We start from the raw sequence: 19,007 nt of genomic DNA, 5'->3' as shown, positions 1-19,007 counted from the left end.
GGCCCTGGTCAATAAAAATAAAACAATTACTACATGTTAATCAAGTTGGTAGTTGGGGTCTGTAAAGGCGGTGGTTGCTTTACAGCTATTGATAGTAGTTAGGCGTGTTGCTTACGTGTAGCATAATAGCAAATACAAAGCTCAATCCCATTTCCACTCGAGAGTTCGAAGTATAGGAAGGGAATACCTTCAAACTGAATTGCCCTCCAAAACTTTCAATATGCCTTTTTGTTGCAGAGCGAACTTATCTTATGTGTTATATTTGTACATTTTATGCAGCAGAAAAAATAACCCTTTTTACAGGTAAAAAGAGTGTTTATTTATCATATTACATGGTGTATTTAACAAATGATTATGTACCACCATTGAATTTCAGTGATCTAACTGACTTGTAACTTTTAGGTGAATATACCAGGGATCAAAGAAGACCTCAAGTCCATTTGATAAAACTTGTTTGATAACAAATTTGCAATAACAGTTTAAAGCTACTGAAATCCATTAATTTCACTGGCTTAAATATACTTGATACAGAAATGCTGCATTTGTTATCTATAATGAGTCTTTATGAAATGGTATCTTTGGCTAAATGATCAATGCAATCATATGGTACCTGATCTAGTGATATATACTATGAGTTGGTTTAAGGTCTGGGGTTCTAGTCCAACCTAGCTCTTGCATTCTTTAGCTTCATGCCCACTCTCCACACATTTGCTAACCTGTAGGTGAAAATTCATTGAATTAACAAACTCCTGATCACACAGCTTTGTTAAAATGGTAATAATGTACTGAGAAAATATGTAGTAAGCAATATAATTATTTTAATATAATTATTTGGCAATTCCATGAAATACGTACGTCCAATCCCCCTATATGTGGGACCTTCATGAAATTTTCTGTCTCTGATTTCTTATTCTTTTGACAGAATGAGTATGTATTGAGGTGTAAAGAAATAAGCATAATATAGTGGGGTGTGTGTTATTTTGTGTTTAGATTCTATGGGATTTTCCAAATGTCCGTTTGATTGAAATGAGTCTTACATGTACGCAAATAGAAACAGCCAAAGCACATCGACTGAAACATTTGACATAACTTAAGCTTTGATTACTTTATCTTTACAAGGTCTGTATTATTTAAGTTTTTGTAACTTGACATCTGCGTATCTTATGCGTCATTATAATGGTGAGAGTTATATTTTGGTCAAAAGAAACAGCATTAGTAATAAGTATTGCCTGCAAATAGCAGCATGTTTGCTGGGAGTTTTGTATTATTATTATTGATGCAGCATTGTACAATAATCAGAGCAAACTTTACTATGACCCCACTTATTAAAACATGTTAATTCAATTATTTTTTTAAAGCAAGACATTAAGAAGTTCTTGTAAAGGCCTAACTTACATGTATTAAAAGTCCATAGAAAATTTTGAATATTTTCAAAATACAATGCAATACACCAATATGTGCTAATCTGCTTTGAGGGTGCATTTTACTTTTGTTGCAAACTGTTTTTTGGTTGGTGGGTATTAGGCAAACAAACTAACAAATTTTAATGTTTTAAGAATTTCATCATAGAGTACTGTAAATTTACATAAGTCAAATATACACCCAATTAGAAACATTTTTATACCAGATTATGCATAGTGTGTTAATTTCATCTTAAAGTCAAATTGCTCCTAACCAATTTATGTGAACCCAAAGGATTTGAATAGGGCACAGTAGCCTGTATATAAATGTTTTTTTTGTCATAACTTTGATTGTGAGATGTTGTGGGGGTTCTTAAGAGATATTATATTTGTTGGTCTTCTTTACTAATGAAATCTTCCCTTCGTATTAAAAATAAACGGTAAAGATAACAAATAATTATATTCACTTCTTCACAACATGACCATCTCTTTGATGGCAAATAAAATATGTTATTTTAGAAGGAAAGTGATCATGCCTATATACTGTTATCTTATATGTATATTAATCAGTTTTTTTTTTAATTTGTACATTTTAAACAGAGATATATAAAGTTGCCTATATAAGAACATGTCATCAACTTTTTCTTCCCACAAGTTGTCAGCTCTGACAATATTCCTTGATTTCAATTGGCCGAGAGGCACTGTTACTATTGTAATTGGCAGATAAAACAGGACTTGTCGGAGAAAAAAGTCCTTTCATGGAATGCTTTCCAGTGGTGATGTATGCGAGCAAAGAGATCATTTCAAAATCTTGGCCCAACTCCTATCATCTTACTCTGTACCATAGCACATCATGAGTTATTTAGCAATATTTGTGTAAGATTGTATGATTATGTTTCCAAGGCCCTGTCTTACAAAGAGTTGCGATTGATCTGATCAAATACAACTATGGAAAGCCAGCAAAGTCTACATACAAAATGTAAGTTTGTTAAAAAAAAAGAGATATGAATGTATATCCATAAATTAATTGATTTCTTGATAATTTGGTGCGTTCTGCAGTGTTTACAAAGGACATTTTGCACATTTCCTGTATGAAAAATTATGACAGTGATGGATTTCCATAGAGTAACGATTGATTGGATCAATCATAACTCTTTGTAAGACAGGGCCCTGGTAATAACAAATTAAGTATGAAATAGGAGAATAACAGTGGCCCTGTTGTGTAACTGATTTTTTTTTTGGGGGGGGATCACTTTTAAGTTTTGATTTTAATATTATGGATAGAGATAACATGATATTCTGTCCAAATTTCAGCTCTAACTACGCCACTACCCTTTGGTCAGAAAGAAGACTACCCCAACTCATCCAGTATTATGGCAGACATATTTATGGTTTGAGAATTAAAAAATCTAATGTTTCATCTCCCTCCTAGCAAATACAGTGCATTATCATTATCTTGTTTTCTTTGAAGAAGATTATTATATATTGTACCACTCAATGGGTGATTCCAGGGACAATGTTATAGCTTGTGTTAGTATCATGATAACACCAAACTCAGTTTCTAACACTGTACTTGAATCACCCAGCGTGGATTATTGTTTATCCTCATGCTGCCTGAGAAAGTCAAAGAGGGGTTAAAGATTCAGTTTCAAAGTTTTATGATTAATTTATATGTATAATGTTATTCTATAACAAAATTAAATGATATTTTTTATTCTCTTGTGTAAGTTTCTAAGGTATAGTGCTGTCAGATGGGTTATTTGTGGTTACTGCATACTTTTAAGTTTTAGATTAAGCAAATAGAAGTGATGAATTTGTTTTCTGATGGTAATTCATTCTTAATTTGAGTTTTAGACGTAAAGATTTCATATGATTGCACATGTGAATATTCTGTCAGAATATTATTATATGTGTGAGCATAGTTTTATCATTTGCATGTTTGTATATGTGGAGTACACTATATGGTATGTCTTTTTGTTCTATTTCTCTTTTTCAACTCTGTAAATATTTGTACATTATATGAATTTAAAACATCTCAAATACAAAATATTGAAAAATACACTTTTACACTGATAAATTAGATATTGTGTGGTTTTCTGTTTATTCAGTATTATCATTTTTTTAAATACCTAAGAAATTTAAACTTGCCTTTTATGGGGGAGGGGGTGATGTTTAGATAAATAATTTAGTCTTTCCATTCAAGGTTCATTCTCAGAAAAAAATGTCACAATTCAATGTCCCAACCATGTATTGGCCTGTATTGGCAGTCTTACTTGATTTCTGTTTAAAGGACAAGTCACCCCAACAAAAACTTGATTTGAATAAAAGGAGAAAAATTCAACATGCATAACACTGAAAATTTCATCAAAATCGGATGTAAAATAAGAAAGCTATGACATTTCAAAGTTTCGCCTATTTTTAACAAAATAGTTATATGAACGAGCCAGTTACATCCAAATGAGAGAGTCGATGACATCACTCACTATTTCTTTTGTATTTTATTATATGAAATATTTGTATTTTCTGGTCTTTGCATGTGAAATGAAGTTTCATTCCTCCCTGAACACGTGGAATTCCATTTAACATTTTGTGCTTCAGGCAAGGAGGTCCTAATCGTCAAATTTGTAAAAATTGAAGTATTGTATAATTCAAACAATAAGAAAAGAGATAGTGAGTGACATCATCGACTCTCTCAATTTGGATGTAACTGGCTCGTTCATATAACTATTTTGTTAAAAATAGCGAAACTTTGAAATGTCATAACTTTCTTATTTTACATCTAATTTTGATGAAATTTTCAGCTTTTTGCTTGTCTGATTTTTCTCTATTGATTCAAATCAACATTTTTCTGAGGTGGACTTGACCTTTAAATTTTTATTGTCAGTAGTAACATTGGCGAGTGGCCATTACACCACATTGATGGCTAGTGGTGTCACGCGCGTAAAACATTCCCCATAGACTTGTGTGTTAAAATGGCACTTTTGAAAAATTCATAAAAAATAAATCTGAAATTAGAGGGTGGAATGTTTACTACCATTGGATAGGATATATATCTGGCATTCCATATCTGACCAGGAAAGGGTAGCGTAGCCAGCTCATTTTAAAAATAAATTGCCATTTATGAAGATAACTATGAATGGATCAAATTCATCGACTCAAACAGTAAAATAGCCCTAATTAGTCCGCCAGTCAAAAAAATAGTTCCAAGTCACTTTTTTATCTTCCCAATTTGGGCGAAGGAAGTTCAGTAGTTACCATTTCTAGAATAAGTGTTAGATTTTGAATCATATTCATACAGTTTTGTCAATCAGCAACATCAAATTGAAAAAAATTCGAATGGGTTGGGTCGAACGAATATCTTGAGCCCTCCTGATGTAATTAGGCTCATGGCACCTATATTATATGACCTATGAATTTTATTTTATTGAATAGCTACTTTGCTATTCTTTCATATCTGTACACTCACACTAGCACAAAGAAATGCATTGAAAATGCCTATTTTCTATGAAATTACCCATTTTAATGTATTACTCATACATGTTATATTCACTATATGGATGCATACATATCCTACCTGCATACAGCCCAGCAGTGAATGTAATGACAATAGGTCCCTATTAATTGTGATATAAAGGTGTATGTTAATTTTGTGTAGATATCAGGATATCAGAACTGCCTCAAACAAAATTACCAGATATACATGAGATTGAATGAGGAAACAGTAAAAGTATAAGAACATACCACTTTAGTACATTTGCATTTGACCTATTATATCAAAATCTTCCTAGGGCTATTGCCTCTCAGATGTAAGAAGGAAGAGATACATAAAAATAGATAGAAGAGAGAGAGAGAAAAAAGAGAGATAGAAAGAGAGAGAGAAACAAAGATAATTTCATAGATGGCATGGCTTATAAAGAGGGGGGGGGTAGACTAAGATTGAAGCACACAGCCACCCCCCCCCATCTCTCCTTAGTTGAGCACTATTAGCCCTTAGATACCTTACCTTACTCTGTGCCTTTTTCTAAATACCTTCTTGAAGGTACCACTCTAGTCCTCTTCAGTAAAGTTCTCAAAGCTCCTCTCTACCCCCTTCCTTTTACATGAGCAATTTTTAAAGGTCTTTCTAATATTAAGTATGTGATGTACACTAACACAAACCAATGATGAATCAGAACAAAAAGAGGCATAGACGCTCTATACATTGACCAGTCTACATATAGGCTTACATATACACAGACCTACTAACTTTAGCTGATATTGCCTTGCTAGCCATTAAATCAATTCTTTGCACCTCTTGATGACTAAATATATTGATATCAGTGAGAAATTGTCTGCTACTGAAGAGTTTGGCCAGGAATTCCATCCACTACTAGGGATATCCCATAGTACTTATAGGTGTCACGCGCGTAAAACATTCCCCATAGACTTGTGTGTTAAAATGGCACTTTTGAAAAATTCATAAAAAATAAATGTGAAATTAGAGGGTGGAATGTTTACTACCATTGGATAGGATATACTTCTGACATTCCATATCTGACCAGGAAAGGGTAGCGTAGCCAGCTCATTTTAAAAATAAATTGCCATTTATGAAGATAACTATGAATGGATCAAATTCATCGACTCAAACAGTAAAATAGCCCTAATTAGTCCGCCAGTCAAAAAAATAGTTCCAAGTCACTTTTTTATCTTCCCAATTTGGGCGAAGGAAGTTCAGTAGTTACCATTTCTAGAATAAGTGTTAGATTTTGAATCATATTCATACAGTTTTGTCAATCAGCAACATCAAATTGAAAAAAATTCGAATGGGTTGGGTCGAACGAATACATTATGAAAGATTTCTGCCTAAATGAGACAGAAAATCGTGTACAACTCTTGAACGCACACACAGGTCACGGAGTGACCCTGAGTGCAAACAGCTGACTGTGTTACAACTTAGGGGTGATACATTTTCACAATAGGGGTGAGGCAAACTCACTGGAGGGACTCTAATTCACTTATAACGCAGAAATGTGTACTAAAGTACTCATGTTGAATGCTCTGATGGAAATTATATGAGTTTCACATTCATTTGAACGGGAGGACAAGATTATTGTATATATCGAGTGCATTATGCATAAATCATATACCATTGCGACCCCTGCCTGGCCGATGGTCCAGGCATGACGATCCTGAGTGACGTCACCGATAGAGACCTCAAATGCCAGGAGAGCCTATTCGATAACTGACTTCATCTAAAAAACACGTATTGAAGATAACATCCAATGGGGAAATGGCTTTCATTTTCATGAAATATACATTCCATTCTTCAATAAATCTTTAACCCCGTCGTTAACTGCCCATTTATTCTCGAGCAATGGGGGAATGAATACAGAGTGTCTCAAAGTTTGTATGAAAAGAGGTGCATTTTCCATAGAACTTCTGCCAAAAAGCAATGCGTAAGGGAAAGATTAGCCCCAAAACACGAATAGATGAGTTAATCAAATGGGATGAATCATGAAAATCAGTGAAATATAGTTTCTCCTGTACTCATTACTGAATACCCCGACTTGATACGATTAATTTTTCCCCCTCTCCATCAACTTTTAAGAAAAAAGTGCATATTTTCATAAAAATATCATGTGTTATATCGACGGACGCCCGTGCGTACGAGCAGGAGGAAGTCAAATGTCTCGTATTTTTCATAATGCTTGAGCCCTCCTGATGTAATTAGGCTCATGGCACCTAGTGAATCAGTGATGCTTTAGCTTGGAAATATAAACAAATAACTGTCCACATTCGGAACAAAATGATTCGATTTATTATTCATATTATGATATTTGTTGCATTGTTTCTGTTGATTGACATTGCTCCACAGTGGTGATTGGTGGCCAGTGATGCTTTTCATGTAGCTTGAAAATACAAACGATTACAAAATCTTTTGTAATTTTTTATCAATATTTGAATATTGATATGAAGTTACAGATAGCCATTAAAACACTGATGTGCTTGGTGGAGTGGTGCATTGGCTTGAAAATCTGAACTAATTTGGTAACATCAATAACATTAACATCCATAACAATACGTTAAAATCTACATTTATTTTCGGATCTGGGAGTTGCTCCCGGGAGGCCACTTACATTGACGAGTGGATACCATGCGCGACCAAAAAAACACGTAAAAAGGATGTCTTTTTTACGATGGGGCACGTTACGTACGTAACGTGATAAGGGTATCAAAAACACAAAAATAAGGAATAAAGGGTATCTATTTCGCTAGGAAAATTACGTGTTTAGGGTCGAATTTGCGGGGATGATAAAACAAAATTAAAATGTTTTATAAGGATGTCCTTTTTGCCCAAACACTTCGTGTTTAGAGTCCGATTTGCGCGAGGTGTAGAAGGTGGGGTCGTACTAAACCAAATAAGGTAAAGCCGACGACCGAAGGACCTGTAACAATAAAACATTCCTGTACTTGTTTAGGGGTTCATTTCAGGAATATTTGCCAAGAGTATCGATTTGTTTCCTATACTTGTTAAGGGTAGGGTTTCACACGCCAATACTTGTTAAGGGGTGCACCAGGCGCGTAGCCAGGGGGGCGGTCGCCCCCCAAAAAAAACGTCCCCAAAAAGAAAAAAAAAGAAGGGAAAAAAAGAGGAGAAAAGGGAAGGGAAGAAAGGTAGCTTTGTGTTTTTTTCTTTCTATTCTTTATTTTTTTCTCAAAAGAGAAAATCCTTCACCCTTCTTGCTCTAAATTCATATATGAATTTTGCTTCCGCGCTGCGCGCGGTTAAATGACAATATTGAAGTTCTCCATTGTTCCCCCCACCTTTTCTCTAACCCTGTTTTTCCACCTCAGCTATGTGCTTCTTGCCAGTTAAAGTTAAAATTGTATACATTAGGACATGAATTTGAGTAATGTTAGGCCGAAGTAAATATATGAAGTTATCTTTTTTTTTCAATTGATCGCGCAACTTCTGGTCTGGTCGGCTCCGAGCTGGTAAAATCTTTATATCACTTTCTGCCGTCACCTCTATAAAGTCAGCTTCTCCCGCTTTTCAGCTCATTACTATAAACAACCATAATTTGGGGGCAAACAGGTTCCTAATTTAAAAAGAGGAAGGTATGGAATTCGTGTCGTATTTAATAAAAAAGTACAATATTTTTTTATCAAATTGTATTAAACTTCATGTCATTTCCCTGTATACATTCATCTCCTGTCCTGTTTTGCGCCCTCAGTTTGAAATTTTGAATGACACTTAAGTTTCTTTGTATTCAAAATGAAGCGCTTCAGGATAAGTAAAAAAAAATAATCATCCTTTATTATATATATAGATAGATAATTTCAATAAATCACAGAAGTTTCAACTTCATGCGCACTATTTTCATTGTAATGAAGTTCAATAATCTTAGAAAATCAATTGAATTAGAGACGATTGGGTATTAGAGATATCTACATTTGATGAAACGTCCGCCCTTTGAAATTTCAGAGTTTCATTGCTCTGCGCGGGGAGGAATTATCTTCCTCTACCAATCTTCTCCTCTGTTTTGCGAGTTAAAAATATGCACTGATGCTAAATTGTTTGTAATCAAATCTGATCTTTCCAAAGAAAGTTTCAATATATCTTTGAGAATACCCTTTTCTCGGGACCCTTTTTATGGCAAGAAAAAGTGATAAAACACTTTAGCTTCTGCGCTTCGCGCGGAGTTATTATCATTTTGATTTCCTCCATTGTATACCTCTTTTGTGCGTTCACAATCACTTATGAAAACAAGGTTCAAAAATCGCAATATAGTCAACCGAATTGGAGGTACTAGAGACAAGAGAAATGGCTCCTTTTCATTTTCATTTATGAAACACTAAAAGCTTCGCGCGGGAGGGGGAAATCCCCGCTTCGCGCGCTCTGTAAGTGCATGTTGGCACGCTTCGCGTGCATTGACCGCCCCCTCCAAAATGAAATCCTGGCTACGCGGTTGATTTTAAGAATATGGAAATTACGTGTTTAGGGTGCTTTTCGAGACCCCATGGTCGCGCATGGTATCCACTCGTGAATGGAAGTGGCCCCCCGGGTTTCAATTATACGAAGAGCTTTAATGATCAGCCCCCTGATGAAGGAGGTCACAAGTTGAGTTTACATATATGTCATGTTGTCTATAAATGAAGAGAGCATGCAGATTTACACATTAATGAGAATGTCAATTTATTTAACATTAAAGGGAATGATATATAAGCAGGATGTGCCCTCTAAATTAACACACCTTCACCTTGTCAGTTTCTCTCTAACTTCGATTTATGTTGAGGTAAGTGGCACTATATACGTTCGAAATACAAATTGATTTCATTTATGACTTTATAGAAAGGAAATAAAAGGCAAAAGCGATTTTGTGTCTCTCCCACTTATGAAAATAACAAAAAATATTGTGATTTGCGAGGGCATGCACGCAACAGAATTGTATCAAAACTTCATTGTGAAATGACTGGGATAACACTTGTCATAAGAGCCTTGCACATAATCTTTAATGTTAACCTCAAAATGACCTTTGACCTTACCATTCGATCCGACTGCAGCAGAACATGCAGGTCTCCCAAGTCCATCTACCATCCAAGTTTGGTTGAAAAATGACTTATGGTTGCGGAGTTAGGTGTCATAAGAGAGTCTTGCATGTAAACTTTAACGTTGACCTAAAATGACCTCTGACCTTATCATGTGACCTCCGACTGCAGCATAAGATGCAGGTCCCCAAATTCCATCTACCATCCAAGTTTGGTTGAAAAGTGACTTACGGTGGAGTTAGGTGTCATAAGAGAGTCTTGCATGTAAACTTTAACGTTGACCTAAAATGACCTTTGACCTTATCATGTGACCTCCGACTGCAGCCTAACATGCAGGTCCCCCAAGTCCATCCACCATCCAAGTTTCATTGAAAAGTGACTTACAGTTGTGGAGTTAGGTGTCGATCATAAGAGAGTCTTGCATGTAAACTTTAACGTTGACCTTTGACATTACCATGTGACCTCCGACTGCAGCATAACATCATGCAGGTCCCCCAAGTCCATCTACCATCCAAGTTTCGTTGAAAAGTGACTTACGCGGTTGCGGAGTTATAGGTGTCATGCATGTAAACTTTAACGTTAACCTGAAAATGACCTTTGACCTTACCATGTGGCCTCCAACTGCAGCATAACATGCAGGTCCCCAAAGTTCATCTACCATCCAAGTTTGGTTGAAAAGTGACTTACGGTTGCGGATCGAGTTATAGGTGTCATAAGAGATCGATCGTGTAAACTTAAATGTTGACCTGAAAATGACCCTTGACCTTACCATGTGACCTCCGACTGCAGGATAACACGCAGGTCCCCCAAGTCCATCTACCATCCAAGTTTGGTTGAAAAGCGACTTACGGTTGTGGAGTAATTATGTGTCATTAGGTTTGTGACGGACGGACGGTCGACATTTGGATCCCTAAGTCTCGCCTTCGATCACTAGTCTGGTGGGCGAGACAAAAATTGACAAAAGTAACTGGGCGTTGTGGCGTGCGCCTGTAATCCAAGCTGTGGGGAAGTTACAAATTGATGCAGAGGTTCGAGCCCTGGTCACGTCTTTCGGATGGTGACGTTAAAGGTCGGTCCCAGACGTAAATAATCATATCTGATTGATACACGTCTGACGAAACTCAAATACACACACACAATTGAAAACAAACCCGGGTAATTATAACTGAAGAAAGTAATTGACCTCAACCCTGTTGCCAAGCCTAATTCCTGAAATCGCGGGTAGACATAATTGCATTTGACTTCAATCACTGTTTAAGTATAATTCACACCACATAATAACGGTCAGGGGAAGATATTGTGAAATACGTAAAATAAAGGGGGAAATCTGAAAATTTGTGTATTAAACAAATGGAGAGTTATCCACTAAATCAGCCATTTTGAAGCATGTTTGCCAATTCCGACTACATGTACTCTTTACACAGCGACGGATTATTATATCTAATTTGCCAGAAGTAGAACCCCATAGGCGTATCCAAGGGGGGGCCGATGCCCCCCCCCCCCCCCCCCCTATTGGCGGAGCAAAAAAAAAACGGGGAAAGAAAGAAAAAAGAAAAAGAAGGGAAAGAGAGGAGAAAATAAGAAGGGGAAACATAAGAGGAAGCAGACGAGTGAATGAAATAAGATGAGGGGAAGACTTGGAAAATAATTTTTAAAATCTTTATGTCACCATATAAAATTTTCGCTCGCGCTTCGCGCTCGCACTGCCTTTTATCTTGCTCAATATTGAGCTTAAAATATCCCAGTTTTGAAGTCAATATACAAAACATATTTCAGATCGGAAATCGAACTTTCATTATATAGTTTGTTTGATTTACAATTGTTTTTTTAAATAGTGCTCTGTAACAATTTCTGTTTTATGGTCTGAATATTAACATTTTCTGCTTGCATATAATGACTTTGGAAATATTGTTTGACTGCGGAAGAATTGGGGCTATTTTACTGTTGAGATGATAAACTTGATCCCATATATCATAGTTATCTCTATAAATGGCGATTTATTTTTAAAATGAGCTGGCTACGATGCCCTTCCCTGGTCAGATATGGAATGTCAGATATATATCCTATCTAATGGTAGTTAACATTCGAACCTCTAATTTCATGCTTATTTTCTATGAATTTATCAAGTGCCATTTTAACACACAAGTCTATGGGGAATGTTTTACGCGCGTGGCACCTAGTGAGATCCACGAATAAACTGTACGGATGAGTGGTTCAAAACGATTACGTAATGGTATACAACTATCAATTGCGGTCTACTCTTTATTATGAAGTCCTTGCTTTCTCCGACACTCGTTTTCTTTATTTCGATGGCTTATTGAAATGGCAGTGTTTTACATGGCTAACGGGAGAGAATGTTTGCTCTAGGAGAAAGTAAGAAATGTGTTATTCGGGGTCACGGATCGGTCTTAAACAAATAAAGACATGGATAATTACCAGTCAACAGTGTATCAAGACAGGGAATTGCTGGCAAATGCAAACGTCTTACAGTGTAATGTGCAACATGAAAGTGTAAAGCACGCGAAAATACTTTGTGTTACTTATCACCACCAACCAGTTGCCAGATCATCATCTGAAGGAACCACGCTCAAGGTCATTATGAAATTAAAAACCCGGATTAACCTACTGCTCTGTGGAATTCTGTTAGCTCTGGTGTACTACACCTTAAACAATGCCAGATTTCTGGAAGAGTATACGAAAACTAGGAACGCTGTGTGGATGTATAAAGGCGAGATACGCTTAAAAACTCATCGCAGTGATTCTGCAGATAATGACAGTGCATTTTCTTCTGTCTGGGAGAATGATACGGAAAGTGATAGTGAATGGAACGACGCATACGAGACCGAAAGTGAAGAGAATAGTACTGTTCGGGCACCTGAAGGAAGACGGGTAGAAAAAAATCCGAGGGGCGGAATTTCTAGTGGCGTTATTCACAGGACGGTTTCGGTTTCATCCCGTAGCGAACCCGTTGTAATTATCATCCTCGCCCAGTGGAGATTCGGCTCAAGTGTCATCGGTGAGCTCTTCAACCAGAACCATGGTATTTTCTTTATGTTTGAACCGCTATGGGTGGTGGAGAAGATGGTAACACTATGGCGTTTACCTGGGCCATTCGCTCCGGAAACCTATTTCTACCAGACGAAGGTCATGAGGGACTTCGCCAAGTGTGATTTTAGCGATGAATTCATTGGTGTTGTTAACCTGACGAACCACTGGGGAGGAAGGTTGCTCAACCGTGCAATTTGCAAGAGAACAGGTAACGGGTGTAAAATCCCTAATGCAGAGTGGTTGAGTAACGTCTGTAAGAGTTTCGAAGGTCATCTTGCTGCTAAGCTGATCCGTGGTGACTTCGACACCATTAAACCCCTCGTCGTAGACGACCACGTCAACGTGAAAGTGATCCATCTAGTTCGTGATCCTCGCGGCTCTGCAGCATCTCGAATAAATTACCTGTATAACTTCGCAAAGAACAGAAAGGCCCATCCCAAATACTCTAAAGTCGGTCGCCTGGAGCCGCTCCAACTTTTTAACTTTGATATAATGCACAGCGACTCCATCGTAGGCATGTGTAGATGGTTGCGGGAGACGACAAATACTTCTGCAAAGACATCAGACTGGCTCATTGACCGCTACTATCTGTTGAAGTACGAGGATTTCGCAAATGATCCGATTAGAATAACGGAAGACCTGTACAATTTCGCAGGACTTCAACTCCCGCACAGCGTGAAGAAATGGGTCTCCCAAAACACGCAGGCGAAAAGTAGTGCTCAAGGAACATTCGCCATGAAGAAAAATTCAAATCTTACAGCGACACATTGGATGCATGATCTAGGTTATATTGAGATCCAGCAGATAGAAGCTGAATGCTCAGATGTAATGAAAAAATTAGGTTATGAGCTTTATGATAATTTACAGCATTGATGGTAGGCTTGTGTAAAATAGTTATTTATTCAATATTTATACGAAATAATCTACTATTTCATCAACTTTTCTGTATAAGTGGCTACGAGTATTATGTTGTCGATCTGCTACTGCTGCAGTTTCTAGGATTATGTTCCAAACTTCTATATCCCTACCAATAAAAGTAAAAATATTATTAAGATGTAGGCCTATTGATCAGTTCTCTTGTTTGCAAACTAACGCTCATTTAGTGTTCGAGACTCGAGTGACTGGCCAAGACCTGGGACCTGCAAGTTGAACTCCGTAACTCCTTAAGTCAAACGACACTTTATTTCCAACCAATCAGAAGGCGCAATTAGGACTTCTATTCGATTCTTTGAATTGCTTTTAAGTACAAATTTCTTCATATGGCCCCTGTATACATGCGAATAGAAAATATAAAGATTATTAAAGGTCATCCCAATAAAAGTTGATTTGAATATACGGAGGAAAATCAAACAAACATAATATAGCGCTGAAAAATTTAGCACGATCGGATAAGAAAATAAGGGCATTTCAAAGCCACGTGGTCTAAGGCGCCCGACTGCACGATGAATGTCCGGGATTGATTCCCTGCATGGCATTCATTATCTACATTGCTCTTTTATCTTGCATCAACTAAATGAAAATGATTCATGTATTATTGATACGAACGTGTGTACATGTTAAAAAGAAAGAGTCGCTTAATTACGAGCACATCCTGGTTGGTATGGAAATGATGGCATCGATGATGTCACCCACTCACTAATTCTTTTGTATAACATTTTATGATATAATATTCGAATTGAACGATGAAACAAACTTTGATTTCTCCCGTAACATATGGAATTCATGTGATCCAATAAAGGGTATTATATTGTCACGTCTGCAGAACTGGTCATTTTTTCATTTCGTGAGGGCGTTGGACTGTTGGTCGCAAGGTGGTTCAGTCGTGATTTTCATGAATGTAGACCTTTTCCTGAGAATGACCCTCAGAGGCGGCGATCCTGGGGGGGGGGGGGGCAGGGGGGGGGAAATATTGGGGGGGCAAACATATCATTTTGCCCCCCCCCCCCCCAATAATTCCGGATATGCATTAGAAAAAACAAGATTGTAATGTTCAGCAAGCGAGATGGTGATACACAACTCGTTCTTTATTTAAAATCGTGCTCAAAGTGTCCGCTTTTCAGATTGGAACATACAAATTTTCAGCTCGCGCTTCGCGCTCGCATCATTTCTGTAGCAAAAACCCATACTTTTCATGATCAAATAGGTGAATGTAAATGTCCCATTTTCAGTTCTAAGCCTCAAAAGAACTCCTGCTTCGCTTTGCAATCTTTTCTTGGATATATATCTTGTTCTTCATCAAAAACGTCCATTAAACTGTCATTTTTTCAGATCGAATTATAAAAATTTTCAGCTCGCGCTTCGCGCTCGCATTTATTGTTCTGTTAGATACAAATCTTAATCATTGGTACCAAAAATGCTTAGAATATCAAGTTTTCAGGTCAGAATATAAAGAAATTTCAGCTCACTCTCGGCGCTCGTACTATATGTGTAGTGAAATATGTATCCTCCTCATGAGTTACTACAAACAGTCCTAAACAGGCACGCTTTTCCTGTCAGTATACTAAAATAAAATCAGCTCGCGCTTCGCGCTCGCATTAATTTTTGGTGAGATACGTGTCTGGGTCTCATGAGTAATATATGTATATGTGTGTGTGTGTGGGTGGGTGGGTGTTTTGTACGATCGAGCGCCTTTGGAACGTTAATGATTTTGCCCCCCCCCATCTGAATAATGGATCGACGCCCCTGCCCTCAAATGTTACCGGTAACTTGATAGCAGTTGATAGCACTTGGAAGTGAGAAGGAAAGAAGGAGGGGGAGGAAGAGAAGAGAATTAGAAAAGGAGGGGAATAATATTTGTTGGGTAAAAGTACTTTCATTTTGAAATTGTATTGGGGATTGAAAGAAATAGTATAGAAGGGAGGAGAAATGGGGATATGGAGAGGTCAAAGAAGGAAGCAGAGAAGAATAAGGAGCGATAGGAGGAGGAGGATGAACTTGCCATGCTTCAGGCTTGGATTCACCCATTTAAGATGATGAAGGCAATGGAGCAATTGGGTGCCCAACACAATTACCAGCAGTTGTTTGTTTAAAAAAAATGTCCTTTTCTCCCTTGACCTTAGTTTGAGGAACACTGAAAGAAAATGCAATTGTTTCCCTTTGCCTTGTCTCCCTGGGCTCCAGTTTACGGGCCTCTTTATCATCCTCAATTTTCTTTTTCCCTTTTAGTCTTCCTTTTTGTCCCCCCTCTGCAGCTCCTACTTCACACTTTCTACGTCTTTCCCTTCACCCCATCTGGTTAAAATAACTTCCTCGATTTCCCCTGTGGATGGATTTGAAATTCTTCATAGAGGTTTAAGAAAAAAAAATTGTTTATTGTAATCATTTCTTTATTTCAAAGAAAAGCAGAATACAAATAAACAAAGTGAGACAATGAAGAGTAACAGGCGAAACCAGGCCCATGAACCTATACTGGTTCAAGGCAGGTTAACATGTACATAAAAAGTGAATTACAAAGGCATAACATATTGATTGCGAACAAAAAGCAATCATAGAATTAAAACTGAGTAGGTGAATTTGCATTAATCATTCAAAAATAGCTTTGAAAAGAGACTTGCTTACATGAGCAAAGGCACAAAGAGAAAAAAAATGGCATGAGAGAGAGAGAAAGGTTCAATAAAAGAAAACGGATATATGGGGGGTTATAACTTAAAGGAGAATGAAACCATTGGAAAAAGATAGCTTGTGTGAAAAGAGAAAAATCAAAGAAACAGATCAACAAAAGTTTGAGAAAAATTGGACAAATAATGAGAAAGTTATGAGCATTTGAATATTGCGATCACTAATGCTATGGAGATAGCAAATTGGCAATGCAACAAAGATGTGTGATGTCACTTGTGAACAACTCTCCCCATTACTTTAGTACATATTTCACTTGAATTGCCTCTTTTATCATATCTATCCATATAGATCACGTGTTCTTTCTACATGAGAGCATGTAATACATATTTTTTAAATAATACATCATGGATAAAGAGTTTGTATCATAAGAAAAAGCAAAAAGAGACATATTGAGGGTATTTTATAGTCCACCAAAGGGAAAGTTGTTCATCAGTGCCCACACATCCTTGTTGCATTGCCAATCGGAGGATCTCCATAGCATTAGTGATTGTAATATTTAAATGCCCATAACTTTCTCATTATTTGTCCGATTTTTCTCAAACTTTCTTTATTCTTATTCTTTGATTTTTCTGTTTCCACACAAGCCTATTTGTTCCAAAGGTTTCATTCCCCTTTAAGATTTTGTACCTTATTCCAATGCTGATCCTTCCTACTGTAAAAAATAACAAAAGATGATAATAGCTAGGGCATGTTTACTTATGATCTTTTTAAAATTCCTTGGTCTTAGGGTACAATTACACATCTTCAATGAAATCAGGATGCGAAGAAAAGTAATCAGACATTAATGAAGAGAATCGGACAGCTGCATTCTTCGGGGTAATGTCGCCTTGTGACAACTCCAGGTGAAGCGGAGCCAGGAGATCTTTAACTTCGGCATTACTTTGAACCCATTCATCGTTGGAAAACGGAGGTATGCTAAATCGCAGCCCGGTTGCGGAGTGTACAAAAGAATAACAAACGATTGCGTACCATAGTATAAATGCCATGCCGTTGCCAAGTTTGTTTCCTTTGCATATAAATAAACATGTTATTTATTCGTCAACAAACTCACCGGAACGCCCAACTTTGAACTGCGGAACGTCAGACCAGATTTGTCGGGAAAGCGCTCTGGGGATGAAGATCCTAGTGAAGGCGCAAAGATATCCTCCAGACGGTGAAATAGGACAAAGTTGTAAAGTTAAGTCCATTTCCCCCAAAAATGTCCTAGACGAATCCGGACTTCGTAGCATATCACAAACACATAATAACAGAACGTTGTAAAAATGAAATAATGGTCCGGGCTGAATATATTTATATTTTAATACATAGAATAGTATTCACTGAGCAAAATGCCGAAAATTTCATCAAAATCGGATAAAAATAATGAAAAAGTTATTGAAGCTTAAAGAAGAATGAAACCTTTAGAACAAGATAGCTTGTGTGAAAGCAGAAAAATCAAAGAAACAGATCAACAGAAAGATTGAGAAACTCGGACAAATAATGAGAAAGTTATGAGCATTTTAATATTGCGATCACTAATGCTATGGAGATCCTCACATTGGCAATGCGGCAAAGATGTGTGATGTCACTGATGAACAACTCTCCCCATTACAATATTTCTCTTAAATTCCTCTTTTATCACATCTATCAGTAGACCATGTAGTTTTTCTATAGGAGGGCATGTGTTAAATACAGATTTTTAAATAATTCATCACGGATAAAGGTTTGTATCACCATAAGTAAAATCAAAAAGAGACATTTTGGTGGTATTTTATAGTCCACCAAAGGAAAAGTTATTCACATGTGACATCACACATCCTTGTCGCATTGCCAATAGCAGGGGCGTCGATCCATTTTTCAGATTGGGGGGGGGGCAAAATCATTAACGTTCCAAAGGCGCTGGATCGTACAAGACACCCACATACACACACACACACACACATATATATATATATATATATATATATATATATATATATATATATATATACTCATGAGACACAGTCACGTATCTCACCAACAAATTAATGCGAGCGCGAAGCGCTAGCTGATTTTTTTTTAGTATACTGACAGGAAAAGCGTGCCTGTTTAGAACTGCTTGTTGTAAATCCTGAGGAGGATACATATCTCACTACAAAGATAGTACGAGTACCGAGAGTGAGCTAAAATTTCTTTATATTCTGACCTGAAAGCTTGATATTCTAAGCATTTTGGTACCAATGATTAAGATTAGTATCTAAAAGAAGAATAGATGCGAGCGCGAAGCGCGAGCTGAAAATTTTGATTTTCGATCTGAAAAAAATGACAGTTTAATGGATGTTTTTGATAAAAAGATATATATCCAAGAAAAGAGGATTGCAAATCGAAGCAGGAGTTCTTTTAAGGCTTTGAAGTGAAAACGGGACATTTGCATTCACCTATTTAATCATAAAA

At 37.0% G+C, this 19,007-nt stretch overlaps 1 protein-coding gene across 1 annotated transcript; it reads left to right on the top strand.

Moving 5' to 3' along the window:
- Positions 1–12,172: 12,172 nt before the first annotated feature.
- Positions 12,173–14,728, top strand: LOC121428866 (carbohydrate sulfotransferase 3-like). Its single transcript, XM_041625734.1, has one exon. It carries the CDS (start codon positions 12,354–12,356, stop codon positions 13,848–13,850), a length of 1,497 nt encoding a protein of 498 aa, XP_041481668.1. The 5' UTR covers positions 12,173–12,353; the 3' UTR covers positions 13,851–14,728.
- Positions 14,729–19,007: the final 4,279 nt, after the last annotated feature.

The sequence above is a fragment of the Lytechinus variegatus genome, chromosome 15 (genome assembly GCF_018143015.1).
Source record: "Lytechinus variegatus isolate NC3 chromosome 15, Lvar_3.0, whole genome shotgun sequence".
In the NCBI taxonomy this organism is placed as follows: Eukaryota; Metazoa; Echinodermata; class Echinoidea; order Temnopleuroida; family Toxopneustidae; genus Lytechinus; species Lytechinus variegatus.
This window is presented reverse-complemented; position numbering and strand designations above follow the sequence as displayed.

Coding starts and splice junctions, on each gene's coding strand:
- LOC121428866 (XM_041625734.1), top strand. CDS start 12,354: ATGGATAATTACCAGTCAACAGTGTATCAAGACAGGGAATTGCTGGCA.